Source organism: Chanos chanos, chromosome 3 (assembly GCF_902362185.1).
Source record: "Chanos chanos chromosome 3, fChaCha1.1, whole genome shotgun sequence".
Classification (NCBI taxonomy): domain Eukaryota; kingdom Metazoa; phylum Chordata; class Actinopteri; order Gonorynchiformes; family Chanidae; genus Chanos; species Chanos chanos.
The window spans coordinates 11,705,027-11,719,468 of record NC_044497.1 but is presented as its reverse complement, the minus strand read 5'-3'; the positions used below and the strand labels follow the sequence as shown (position 1 = coordinate 11,719,468).

General features: G+C 39.0%; 1 protein-coding gene across 1 annotated transcript; it reads left to right on the top strand.

Moving 5' to 3' along the window:
* Window positions 1–7,231: 7,231 nt before the first annotated feature.
* On the top strand, window positions 7,232–14,080 carry LOC115806709 (apolipoprotein D-like). The gene is made up of 6 exons (XM_030767576.1): window positions 7,232–7,325; window positions 10,729–10,822; window positions 12,820–12,943; window positions 13,256–13,377; window positions 13,468–13,556; window positions 13,830–14,080. Exons 1-6 carry the CDS (start codon window positions 7,232–7,234, stop codon window positions 14,078–14,080), a joined length of 774 nt encoding a protein of 257 aa, XP_030623436.1.
* Window positions 14,081–14,442: the final 362 nt, after the last annotated feature.

Here is a 14,442-nt window from a genome sequence, read left to right as displayed (position 1 = left end):
GATCTGCAATAACTAAGTCAATTTATCGATACGCTATTTCTTAGGCAATAACTTACTACAGTATTTCTCCTAATTAATTGTTTCGGTATGAAAATGCGTATCCCTGTCTATTTGTCTGCCTTTTAAAGCAGGAATAATAATGTTATGTTCAATTAAACTGCTTATAGCCAGCTTCAATAAAATAATTAAAACATTTAAAACCCTCGATATTTAGCTAATTGATAACTTTGACCAGAGTTGAATGAAAATAAAAGTTCCCGCCAGCTACCGTTACAGCTGGCCAGCAAAATGCAACCAAAGACTACAAGCGGAAGGTCAATTTGATGCTATACTTGTATCATTTTGACAAGCGATTAAATAGAAAAATATTCAAAGCCGAGTAATACGAATATGAATGTTGCTGTACACACAACTGGTAATCTTAATCCGTCGCTAATTAAATAAGAAAAAACAAAGGGCTCTTATTTCGAAAACGCTCGTCCGATACAAGATGGAAGCCAAATGGGACAGTTTATCCTCATTAAACACGAGCTATCATGATCGTTACAACTAGTGTTCTCAAATGCATTTCTAAAAACACGAAACAAGGTTTCGGCTTTCATATAAATTTACGCTAACCTACGTTTGAACGACGGGACCTCAAAATCCTTCCACTGAGTCAGCCATCTTTTAGCGACTTCAAAAAACCATAATAACGACGTAGTTTCCTGTTTCTTGCCAGGAGTTTTCAGTGCAGTTAATATGTCACAGCGCCCACTAGTGGCGGGATCCTAATTATTTTAAACGAATACCTTGAGAATCCCATCGTGAACTAGAAAGTGAAAATGCTGAATTATCGAGCATCGTGAAGGAACAGTTATTTTCTGAGGCAAATACTTCCACCATATTTATACTATACTCAGTATTTCTTGTGGCGTTAGTAACACGTCTCTTCGAGTGAGCTGCTAGAGGGCGACAAACCACTGTTTGTTCATATGTTTCACTTATGACTAGTGTTGGAAGTAACGCGTTACTGAAATTCCGCTACTTTTGGCGGTAACGAGTAATGTAACTAATTACCATTTCAAAGTAAATAAAACAATTACAATAACTGAAATTTTACTTGGGCTCGTTACGTGTTACTCGTTACTTTTGTCTTGCGTGAAAATATTAATGGACAACTGCAGAATATAGCGGGCAAATGGCAGCCTAGTCCCCAAATTTCCTGTTTATGATCTAACGTCACCCGACAGTACGGTGGCACAATGCACGAGTGAATCAATCAATTAATCAGCGTCAGCCCACACAATAGCCGGCAGTTCGGGCAATGCGAGATCGCTGTCCTGGGAATACGAACATTATTTTTCTCTCCTCGGGATCAAGGACGAAAATATACTGGTGTGTTGTAGTCTGTGTGCTGGTGTGACAACTTAGAATAGTAATTCTAATGTTCTGCAGTACCTAGTAAAACAACGCGCTTCTACAAAGCAAATCGCGAAAGACCCCATGCCTGAGCCGCTGACCAAGAACCCATGTATCAATGTTTGTACCAAGAGGAGAAGTGAAGCAAACATTTAGAAGTAACGCAAAAGTTACTTTCCCTAGTAACTAATTACTTTTATATGCAGTTAAGTAATTCAGTTACTCTTGAAAGAAGTAACTAGCAACTGTAACTAATTACTAATTCTCAGTAACTTGCATAACACTGTTTATGACAGAAAATTTGGCAACCACTATTTCACCAAATACAAATAAGGGTTTATGTACATATTCTCAGCCACACCTGTACAGAAATAAGCAAACAACAAAGTTGAACCTGTGAGACAATTAATAAAAAATAATCATTTGTTGAGGAATTTAATAACTACAGACAATGGATTGTATATTGGTTTATTGAAAACTTAATTAAGAACTTTGTACACCATTGAAAATTTTCTAATATTGCCTGCTAGTATTTGCTTAGAAAGTTAACCAAAATATATAACTGTCATTCTTGGATCACCTGTATTTTTATTGCCATTTATAATTATTTTGTAACGGCAGCCAACATTTTCTGTTATACTGTAACGAATAAAACTAACATTTTATCATTTTACGGGCTTCAGTAGATTATACTGGTGGAAGACCCCTATAGTGAATAGAACAATAAGGTTGGAACAGGTGGCAGGCAACATCCCACAAGTCTGCACAACTCAGTCCTAACAAATTATAGCAGGCTGGTACCACCATACTGAACAGACCCAAGGGCAGGACGAGGCGAAGGTTCACAGGCACTGCCATGGGAGCTCTATAATGCAGAGAAGGGAGAGAACAACGATAGTAAACACTGGACATACCCAAAAATAGTTCCTAAAATAAGGTGTTCCTACCTCTCCTCGCTCTCCCTCTGGTTGTCTTGAGCCTCATCTACCTCCTCTTCCTCCTCAACCTCTACCTCCTAGCATAAAATCGTAGTATTTTAATACTGATCTACAAAGTGAGGTTAAAAAACAGATTTAAAATGGCACTGCATATAAGAGATAACTATTTTGGCCTGAAATATATCTGCCAAAGGATGGTGATCAGAAGAGAAAAGTGGTCCAGTGAGCACAAGTCAATATGTATGATATAATGTCAACCAAAAGCCCCTTTCACACAGAGACAACCAATTCTGGGTCACGTTAGACGTATCATCAAGGTTCCCTTCAGATGAAGAACTTAACATTGTCTCTGTGCCTTATGTACTGTTTTATAAAATGTTGACTACTGTTTGGAAATAGGGATTCCCACAGTGACCATATAGCTTGTGATTCTTAGCCATAAAAATGAGGAAAAAAACATTACAAAAACAATTTTGTGAGGTGAAAACAGGGTTTAGACTGCATAAGGTGATACTCAAACTGGTTTAGTGCCAGTTGTGCAAAGTGGAAAAATTGCAGGTTGAACCAACACCACAGGAGGTGTGGACCTTCCATGAATTCTTTTTTTCCTTTTGTCATAGCACCATATTTTCCATGCTGCTTTGTAATCAGTGAATGAGTGAAATCTTATGAGTGGGAGTATGAATGATTGATAACGTTTGGTGACAACTGCAGAGAGTGTTCATAAGATATGTAAGTGTGGGAGAGTTTATGTGTGTGCTGAAACACAGTATTGTAGTATACAATAATGTGTGTGTGTGTGTTTGTGTTCGTATATATATACACACACACACACACATATACAGAGTATATATGTATATAGATAGATACATACATACATACATACATACATATACACACACACACACACACACACACACACACACACACACACACACACACACATATATATATATATATATATATATATATATATATATATAGAAGAAGTGCACTCATACATAAAAGGCTAGGGACTGTTAGCTGGAATGACTGCTATATACTCACTATTGTTAAGAAACCAAAATCAAACTAGGTTCTTGAGAACACTGAGTCTTTAAACACATTCTTTCCTCAGTACTTTGTTGCCAAAAGAATGTGACTCTACAGGGCTAGCTGTAAGGTGACACTTGAGCAATGCTCCAAACCACATCATTCAATACCAATCAGCCAGAGGCAAATTTATACAGCGTTCACCTTCGTGACTCTGCCTCCGACTAAAACACCACCATGAACTCTGCCAGCACGGGTCAACATCACGTTCATACAGTAACTGAGGAGCAAAACCACATGACCCAGTTTAAAAACTGAAATGTGAACGATTGTTAACCAATTAAAAATACACTGGAACCTGTAAACAACTAATATGGCACAAATGTAGCTGCATGTCTGGTCTTCAGTCAGCCAAAGCAGGCACATGTCACACCCTTCTCTATCCCCCGTCACTGGCTCCCCTTATCTGCCTGCACCAAATCCTTGATTCCTTGATGCTGGCTTTCAGATCAACTAGTGTGATCTTGACCGCATACATCAGGTCCCACATCAGGACCTACATTCCATACCGCCCACGACGGCCTGCAGGGAAACATTATTTGGCGATTCCATCATCACACCGTAGAAACACTAACTAGACTCTTTGCACGCGTGGTTTCTTGAGGGTGGAATGAGTTGCCCAATTCTATCCGGTCTGCTGGCTACCCCACAATCCACAGTCCCTCCCTCACGTTCCAATGTATTACTTATCTTTCTATGGTGTATATTCCATGGTGCTCCCTTATAAGCACTATAAATATTATGAATCTATGTCGATGCTTGTACTGTCTAGTGTGCACCTACTTTTATGATATACATTTCCTACCCTCTATAACAGGGACTAACCAGCACTTATTTTTTACAAGACCTTATGTCAGAATGTACACTATGGGGCTAAAGGCCAACTTGTATTGAACTGTAGTTCTCTTTCTTACTTTCCTTCAACTTTTCTTGTGCTTCTATCTGGTCTAATCACCTCAAGAACTTCAGCAGTAGCCAAACAAACACCAGTTTCTCATATAAGAGAGTGTCACCCAGCAGGGGCAGAACAAGTGCTGTCCAGGGCCATGGAGGAAGAGTTAATAGTAATGGAGGAGAGGAAAGGCAAAAGGGAGAAAACAAAGGATGAGAGGACATTTATGGAGCAGAAAGTAGAGGAGGATAATGTGACAGATCAAACAAAGCTGGAAACAGTCTTTAACAAGAAACTGCAGGACAGGGCAAAAGAAATAGCACAAAAAAGTCAAGAAAGAAGCCAGGAGGGTAGTGGAGTTGTTGGACGTTGAGGAGAAAAACAAGAAAAGAAAAGAGAATATAGTGAATGCAGTTAACAGTAGTGATTAACAGCATTAAAACAGCATAAGGTAAATAGTACCAGGTCTGTGGATGTATTGCACAATATGTTGCGATGGTATGCATACCAGTAATGTGGAAAAAATTCAAGTTGACTGGATGGCCAGACCAGACGATGTAGGCATTTCCACGAATTCTCTTGGTACAGCATTTCTACATAATACTTTGTAATCACGTGGAGGATGAGAAATACTTTTGGTTATGGTTGAAGAAAGCATTCCTAATATGTGTGTGTGGTGAAACGCAGTAGTATACTGTACAGTATATGTATGCACTAAAATATAATGAAAACAGAGGAGTGATCAAAAGGACTCAAAAGCTCAATCGAAGGATTTTTAACTGGTGTGACTGCCATATACCTGCTCTTGCTACAAAACCTAAATCACTATGGGTCTGTGAAATGTTTCTCAATACAATCATTCTTTTTCTCTTTTTTGTCAAAAAAAAAAAAAAAAAAATCCGGGGTTGTAAGACAATACTTGAGTGGTGCTTCAAAAGGACGCATTCTCAAAATCACACAGAGAAGCGAATGTATATGGTATTTGCCTTTGTGACACTGCTACTGTGTGAAACACTAGTAAAAGCTCTGTCGGCATGGGTGAGTATGCCACGGTTAACAGTGGGAAAGTCAACATCACTCTGATTAATGGCCTCCTATAAATGACTGTAACGAGGACTCTGTGTTCGTACAGAAGTGAGTGAAGGGAATTGGTTAAAAACACTGGAACCAAAGCAAAAAAAAAAAAAAAAAAGGCTGAAATTAATGTGAGTGAAGCAATAGTGAGATTCAGTGGCACATGTTTACTTAATAAGACGGGTATGAAATGACAATACAACAATTAAGCTGCAAGTGGCAAGAAATAGCAATTCTCATCCTTCTTCATAACAAGTTATTCTGGTTTTAACAGCGGTGTTGTAATGATAGTGGTTACTGGCTTTCTCATACATTTAATTACTTACTTTGCCCTGGTCTTTAGAGTGCGTCCTTATTTTTTTATGTTTTGGGTCCTCTTGTGATTGATAAAGAAGAAAGAAAGAGGACATGATGATAGCTAGTCGTCCAGGTCAATGTGAAGCTATTATTAACCATACTAAGTTAAACTGCTTAGCTAGCAGTTTCTCTGAATCATGCTTTTAGGTAACTACCAGCACCCAAGAAAGGAAGTTGAGACATCAGCAACAGCTGAAAACTAACTTTTATCGAAAGATGGTTTTGTTTGAACACGTGAAAGGTGATACAGCATGCCTTAATTCCATCTCTATTGGGGGTACTTTAGAAGCTAATTCAGCATCAACTGCCACCTCGAATAAAACTGCATGGGCACGTGACAGAATCTAAGTGAGAGTAAAAGAGAGAATAGTGTTGGGAGTGCGGAAAAAAAATATTTGGCCAAGTTCTATACCAATGAGGATTATAATGCTAATAAGAAATCAAATTCTGAAATACTTTCAACAGCATATATTGTTCAACAAAGAGCACTGAACTGGGTGGAGCACTTGTTTTGCTACAAATGGAAATACTGCACATAGTTGGCGCTGATCAGAATAACTTTGGGGTAAAATTTCGATTTTAAGACCTGGTAGAACTGCAGATTCTCAGCTTCAAGGTAAAGTTTGAATGCATCTTCTATGATTAGGGTTTGCTTTGCAGTTCTTGTTTGAAGTTTTTATATCCATTTCTTCTTGTGTTGAGGTAGCACTGGCAAGTGATCACAGATTTTAGTCTATTTTTCCGCTCGACATTTTTTTTTTTACACTATTTAGTTCACTGATGTGAAATAAGAGGTGAATGTTTTGCAGAAACTGCCTTTTAAGGAAAACTTTAAGTGAAGTTCATTGGTGCATAGAATCCAGAGATATTCTTGTGAATGTGCGGGGTGGACTAAACGTGAGAGAGTGAGTTACAATTGAGGTTCATGAGTTGCCTCAGGTTTATGAGGACTGGTGGAGAAAAGAAGAAAGCAAGAGAGAAAGTGGAGAACGAATGAGGTGGTGGAGAGGGTAGAAATAATTCAGAAAATTGTAGAAGGGGAAGACGTAGTTGGTGTATGCTGGAGGAGGGAAAAAGAGAGAGAAGGGAAAAAAAGGAGAGTGGTGGAGCTGATGGACTAGGCAGAGGAAAGGACAGACCTACCAGTGATGGAGAAGCAGAAAAACAAACTGGAGAAAACGAGGTGGAAACGACAGGAGAAGAATGGTACAGAAATTACGACGGTGGAAACTGTTCGACATCGAAGAACGGCAAGAGAGGCCACAAGAAATAGTAGAAAATGTGACAGAAGACGCAAGGAGGTTAGTGGAGTTTTTGGAGGAACTGTGGAAGAACTCTCTAAAGGAAGGGAGTGAGATGGAAGATGAGACTGCAGGAATTGAACATTGAGGAGGAGGAGAAAGTGAGGGTGATTGTATAAGTGGAGGAGAGGAGTGAGATGTAGGTGGGGAATATGGAGTGAGATGAAGAAAGAAGGATGGAGAAGAAAAATGGTCCAGGAGAAATTATAAGAGGTAGGAGAGTAAGTGGGAGTGGGGAGGAAGAGAAAGTGATGGAGGAGAACGTGACAGGTAAGTATAAGGTTGAGGAGCAGAGAGCAGTTGGGGAAAAATGTTGAAGGAGGGGAGAATGAAACGGTGAATGGTGAAACTGGAAAAGACACTTGAGCCTGAGGTGGAGAGAACAAAAAAGGAGGTACAGTATAGGAGTGCAACTCTTTTCCTCAGACAAAAGGAGAGAAGAGGCCACAGAAGATTGAGAAAAGAGACGGACATAAAAAAAAAGAGAGAGAGAAGAAAACAAGTAAAGAGGAGCAGGAGAGACAGAGAAGACGCCCATGAGGAAGGAAGAACCTACTCAAACAAAGCCAAAAAACACAATGTGACGTTTTTGTTTTTGGTGCTGTTTTATCACTGCATGGCTGATAAATGAAAGTCTGAACTTTGAGTGGTGGGCTACAGCAGGAACATACCTGCTAAGTGGTCTAGCTTTAATACCTCGTAGTTTTTGCTCCCTGGACACTTTCAGTACAGAAAAGTGATGACAGCGAGGACAAAACAGGGCAAAACATAGAGGACAGCTGACCTACTGTATGTGGATGTCAGCTGACCGTTGACAACACTATTCCATTTTGTAGTTAGAGAAGTGGGTGTGAGGTGTGTTGGAATGAACATGAGCCAAGCCCAGTTTAGACTTTACTTGCAAAAGAACATGTGATCTCATTTATATTTCTTAAGCATAAATGGAGCTGTCACACATTCAGACCACGTGGGTGTTGACATTTGCTGACAAAAAGAAAGAAAAGAATGTTAAGATTTAGCCGTTAAGGCAGTGTTACCACAGGGGAAAGTGACAAGCTTGAAGACTGAAGTGTTTCTGAACTTTTCTGAATTTTTTACTGACAGCAGCTCTGTTTACAATTCCTGTCAGACATACTTTTGTCAAAGATTAATCCTATCATGCTTCTCTTCTATAGGACAAAAACAACATTTTGAAGCAGAACAAAATTGTGGTCAGACAATACCGTCCACGTAACGTATCAAAACAGAGACTCTAAACCAGGGGTCTCAAACTCCGGTTCTGGAGGGCTGGGGTCCTGCTGATTTTTGTTTTCACCTCTTAGTTACCTGTTGATTTTCACCTTGAAAACAGGTGTGGACACTCTTCAGCCAATCAGAGATTCTATTTAGTTGGTCTACAAGAAAAACAGCAGGACCCCGGCCCTCCAGGACTGGAGTTTGAGACCCCTGCTCTAAACCATTAGACATCAACAGAGACTGAGCACGACACTACCACAAACCCACCGGTGTCTCCCAGTGTGGGAAATGGGTTGACAAAGAAAACACTCACTGGTCGTCTGGGTGTCAGGCCGAGCTCTTCTCCGAGCGAGATTGCACGCTGAGTGGCTGCTGACAGGGTACCATCAAGGTTCAAAAAATTCCCCTCATTATTGCTGTCAGTCAAGAAATATGGATAATTACACCATGTTGCTATTTATACCAATGAGTGAAGACATTTCAAAACGGAGCTGTACGTACAATACAGCCAAGTCCAACCGCTGTTCCAGCTTTTTAATCTTCTCTTTCAGGTCCTAAATAACACACACAATAAAAACATAATTTACATGATAAATTCAATACATCACCTGCTGCTTACAAACATAGATATTTCTGAGAACAGCTAATGTTTCTAGTTACGTTCTAAGCACTGATGTAGGAAATGTGGGAAAAGTACCTGATTGATGGAACTGTATTCTTGCAGAGAGCTTTCAAGCAGTGTGTTCTCATATTCTTTCTGAAATTAAATAAATTACCATATCATGCAAAAACCTCGACCATTCCAAGCTCAACAAGAGATTGAGCGATATAATTTTACATTGCTGGAGCATTCTTAAATTCAACCTACAGTTGATAGACAAAAGGGGTAAACTTCTGATGATAATGTATTATAATGTGTTTCTTCTTCTGAATAATCTACCTAATCACCAACCTTGTGAATGAGTTCATCTTTTTGATCAATGGTAAGTCGGTGCTCGTCAATTTGTACCTTTACCGAGAAGAAAAAATGAGATGGATGATGTGGTAAGGAAACTTAATCAGCATCTTAATCTTTGAAAATCTGAAAAACACTTAGATATAAAACTGTGACGTATTCAGCATACTTCTTCAGCACATGTGATAGCAAAACGCCACTGACTACTATTAACAAGTTACTCATTTATAATGGGAGGGATCAATTGTATGAGGGGTAAATCCGTACTGGAAATCAATATTACCTGCAAAGTTTTGATGAGGCTACTTTGGTTACCAATTTTTTTCTTATACTTCTCGCTATCAGGTGGTGTATTAGACAGCTGAAACAAAAGATATTTCCGACATGCACTCAGCGTGCTTCACCGGGACTGGCACTATACAGATAACAGTGCTGTACAGAGTTCATCGCCCTTACATACCTCACTAGCAACAGCTTCAATTTGGTCTCTAAGGCTTTCGCTTTCCTTTCCCTGTCACAATTAAAGTTACAAATACACAGTCTGAATCAATAAATGAAAGATGTGTGTGTACGTTTGTGTGCATGCATGCATAAATTCTCTTTTGCATTCTCTTGTTACCCACCAGCAGTCTGACGCTGGTCTCGATTCTACAACTAGCCTCTTTTCTTTCTGCCAAAGTACAACGGATCTCTTCCAACTCATCTAGCAGCTGCTCTCCTGCATTCTGAATGGACTGCTCCATGCTAACGCCATGGAATTAGACCCCATGCGTGGATGAATTGAGGTTACACCAATAAATAAACATATAAAAATAAAACAACTCACATAGTATAGCAGGTATAAATGTTCACTGGCAAATACTATAATGATGGCAAGAGCTGTTCCTTTTGTTTTAGATTTGCTGAACTATGCACTGCGGAACCAAACGTGTATCAGTGGAATAAGCACATATACAACAGTCGAGAGGAAGTCACCACAAGACTTGGTTCCTCAAAGATGTGTTCTCTGTTCTAAGGGCTGAAATGCAATCCTCTGTCGCTTCCAGGGACTTTTCGAGTTCTGCATTTATCTCTTTCAGATGGCTGTTGGAGCGTGCGAGCTCTGCTATGACATCTCCTTTCTCCCCATGTCTTTGGCACACACACACACACACACACACACACACACAACACACACAGAGTGAGCCAGAGTGAGAGAGAGAGTTACTGCTGTTAATACAACGCAACGGTGATAACATAAAAAAGAAATCCCTTTTAAGATAAAAACACTTACAAATTTGATAGACCGAAGATAACGTCCCCCTCTGATTCAAATACTGCGTCACATTCATCTGAAAAATTAGTTTCTAAAATAGTAATGGATTCTGAACTATTATTAATGTACTCCAAATGTTAATAACCACCTAGCAACTGTAATTTGCTTTCTTTGTTTATCTACCTGGTGAAGGTGATCTCAACGTTACCCCACTTTCATCATCCCAGCAACTAAGCCCAGGAGGAAACCAGCTTCGCAGGACAGAGTATTCATCATCACCCTGTCCAGGTCCTCCAGTGCTCACGATTGCAGGAAGATTTGGTAAGGAGCTGGCTGATCTGTCACGGTGGTTCTGTAGGCCCAACTGACCGTGACCTTCCCTCTCCGACGGAAATGACAAGTTTCTCCGTAACATCTTCAAAGTCTGAGATATGAGGGTATGTTCAAGACCAAAACCAAACTAAGTCACACCAGGTTAAGCCATGTTTCTGTGCTTCCTGACCAAAGCAACCGATGTAAACCAAGACCCAAAAGGAGTACTGTTCATTTTTAGATTCAATTTGACATTATGAGAAGATTAACACATTGGCCCGTAGAGGCAACACCAATGCCATATTCTTAACTGCATGTTTCAGTATCTGCTATGTGGGCAGCAATACAAGACTTACTATTTCATTAATTAAGTAATACATGTTTTAAGATTACATTCATTGTTCATCTTCGCCATAACAACGTCAGTAAAAGCACACGAAAGATGATGATTTACTACCTTCCAAATTGAGAAGGCTGTGAAAAATCTTCGAAATTAGTCTACATCAGAGCGAAAGGGTATACTCATGAATACTGACTATATTTCAGCTGTTGGGAAAAGTTTTAAACAGTCTGGATTTAAAGTAAATTTTTTACATAGACTGACAATGTGTCATTTATAGACTCCATTGCTACGCTTTCGGGGCAACAAATGCATACATCAGTGTACTACGAGACGTAACCTAGTCATGTTTACTATGGCAAGATATACCTTTATAAACGACATAACACAAAATATGACGATGATAAAACTCTTGACGACTGCTTTTACTGTTTAAGTTTTAAGGAATGTTTTGTGGAGGCTCTGAAACTCTTGCAACGGGCTAAGTTAGGCTAAAGAGTCTACCTTGATTGTTTTATGGTGCTCCCTGAAGCATGTTAACGTTAGATTTCTTGTTTAATCATATTATCGACATCATCTAAACCAGGTAATTAGCTGAATTTTCATTTACACATTTCCACTGATTATTTATGTTACGTGCAAGTCATTTGCGGTTTAACTCGATCATTAACCTAGCCTTGTTAGTTCATTTAGCTAACTATCGAGTTACCTTTCAGAGACGTGGTAAATTCCTCAGCATTTGCTCAGATGTAAATATACAAACAACCATAATTTACATTTTTGGGCATAAATACATTGTCTCAGTGAATGAACCTTGATTTGCCCTCCTCTCACAACGTACTCACATTTTTAAATTAATTAGACTATGTCCGCAGCTGATTCGCGCGGATCTGTAAGGAGCGGAAACAGTCGACCTCAACGATGGCCCTACTTAACTTCTCGAAGAGGTAGAACTTATCGGTGTTTAATTACACCGTACAGTTATCCAAGTAACAGACGCTTATGACGTAGATCTCTGCTTAAGAGGGTTTTTGTCCCAAATAATGTGTCAGAGAGCGGCAAGTTTACGTTCACACAAGTCTTCAACTTTTCGTTGAAACTTATTTATCACACAATAAAAAACCTTTTGAGATTGGCGTTCACCTATTCCTTTGAGTGTAACGCCCACGTAATACACATATTGACTTTCTGTTACGTCGTGTTGCATAAATAAGTAAAAATAAAAATCTTGAAATATCAGTATATAAACAACTTCGCCATTAACGTTCTACTGTGACCTATGGTCAAAAACAATCAGAGGCATGTGAAAACAATAGTCTCTTGTGTGGCCCCTAAGCAGACCTTTTACCTCGCCTCTTAACCATCAACAAAGAGAATCAGAGCAGGGTTCCAAGAATTGTCGTGGTGTATGATTGGTCAATATGTAAGTCAATCAAAGCGCATGCCTATAAAAAGGAGCTGTCTACACCTGAATTTATCGTCTGTAAGTGGAAGACTGTGAGCGGAGGTAAGCGGAACTCTTACATATGATTTTATCTTTTACCATCTTCTGTCAGAGAAACATGACATGACATGACATGTGCATGACAAAACAAACTACCAAGGTAATCAGACTGCACTTCCCAGCTTACATGTTTAAATTAATTTTTTTCTGCTTTCTTTAAAGGATGGAAGGGAAAATGCTGTTTTTGTGTTTGGTTCTGATTATTTTGGGGGCTGCACAAGCACAATCGTTTCATTTTGGAAAATGTCCCAAACCACCAGTGCAGCAGGATTTCCAACTTTCCAGGGTGAGGACTAATCATTTTAAAACACTCTGCTTAAGGGGAAGTCATTAACACTGAATTACTGAAACTTGTCTCTTTTGAATTTCTCATAATTCATATAATGGTTTCACTATATGACTGTAAATACAAAGCAAACAACCCATAAAATTAGTAAACTGTAAAAACTGTATATATGGAACTATTTGGAATGTAAGACTTGGATAAAAAGATAGCAAAGGGCTAAAAAGCTGATACACTATCCATACTGTACTTTATCTAATAATTTTTACTTACTTATGACTCATATGTATTGTCATCCTTTTTGCTCTCTGGCAGTATCTGGGCACATGGTACGAAATTGAAAAGCTCCCTGCATTTTTCGAGAGGGGGAAATGTCAACAAGCCACATACACTCAGCAGAGTGATAGTGCAATCAAGGTTGTGAACAAAGAGATACTGTGAGTGTTCTGGACCCTAAGACTTGTCTTACGTTGTCAGCTAATTATGATGATCTTCAAATGATTCATTGGAAAAAAATTGTCTTTCAGTAACAATGGTGAAGTGAATTCAATCGAGGGCACAGCCAGGGTAATAAATGCATCCGAACCGGCAATTCTGGAAGTGAGCTTCTTTGCAGGTAAATTGACACTAGGCCTAAAGTCACAACAATTTAGTTTGTTCAACTTTGCATGCCTCTTGCAGAGAACATACCTTGAAGTAAATCATAATTATCATGGCTATATTTGATTTTTTTTTTTTTTAAACAAACTATATTTGATTTGATGTATTTCTACAATTGAGTTATTTTATATTTCATTGTATGGAATATAGAATATATTTTTTATTTCTTTTGTTGTATAGTGTATTTGATTTGGTGTTTATTTGATTTGGTGTATCTCTGTCTTCACAGGCTTACCAAATGTGTTGCAGCCCGATGCCCCCTACTGGGTGCTCTCAACTGATTACACCAACTATGCCTTGGTTTACTCATGCACAGAATTCTTGGGTTTCTTCTATGTGGACTTTGCATGGATCCTGAGTCGGTCACGGTCTCTTCCAGCAGGTGACCTCACACGTTTGCGTAGTGACCTTCAATCGGACGGCATCACCATCACAAGAATGACTCGTTCTGACCAAACAGGCTGTGGAGCATTAATGTGAGAATCTGAAAAGATTATTAAAAAAAACAGTACACTTTGTTTGGGTGGTAAAGGATGCAACACTATTATAAGCTGTCATTTGTTTATACAGTCATGTTTTTGTATGAATAGTTTAACTGTCAGAAAATAATCCTTGATATGAAGACTCACCAGCCATTTAATGGAGCATCTGCTGTAACACAATGATGCTGTTCACAATAAACAACTGACTCACATCACATGATTTAACCGAAACCTACATGTACAACAACATGTGAATAACTGAATTGTTACAGCGATTATTGCTTGAATTAAATGCATGGCATAATAAAGTGTTTTGAGTTAAAATATGTATGTCGCAGCCTGATTTAAAGTGTGGGACAC

Bases quoted from the DNA above. Each gene is read 5' to 3' on its own strand.
- LOC115806709 (XM_030767576.1), top strand. From the start codon at position 7,232: ATGGAGAAGAAAAATGGTCCAGGAGAAATTATAAGAGGTAGGAGAGTA. The intron at 12,944-13,255 runs GTGAGGACTAAT...GCTCTCTGGCAG, and splicing joins AGGATTTCCAACTTTCCAGG to TATCTGGGCACATGGTACGA. The intron at 13,557-13,829 runs GTAAATTGACAC...CTGTCTTCACAG, and splicing joins GGAAGTGAGCTTCTTTGCAG to GCTTACCAAATGTGTTGCAG.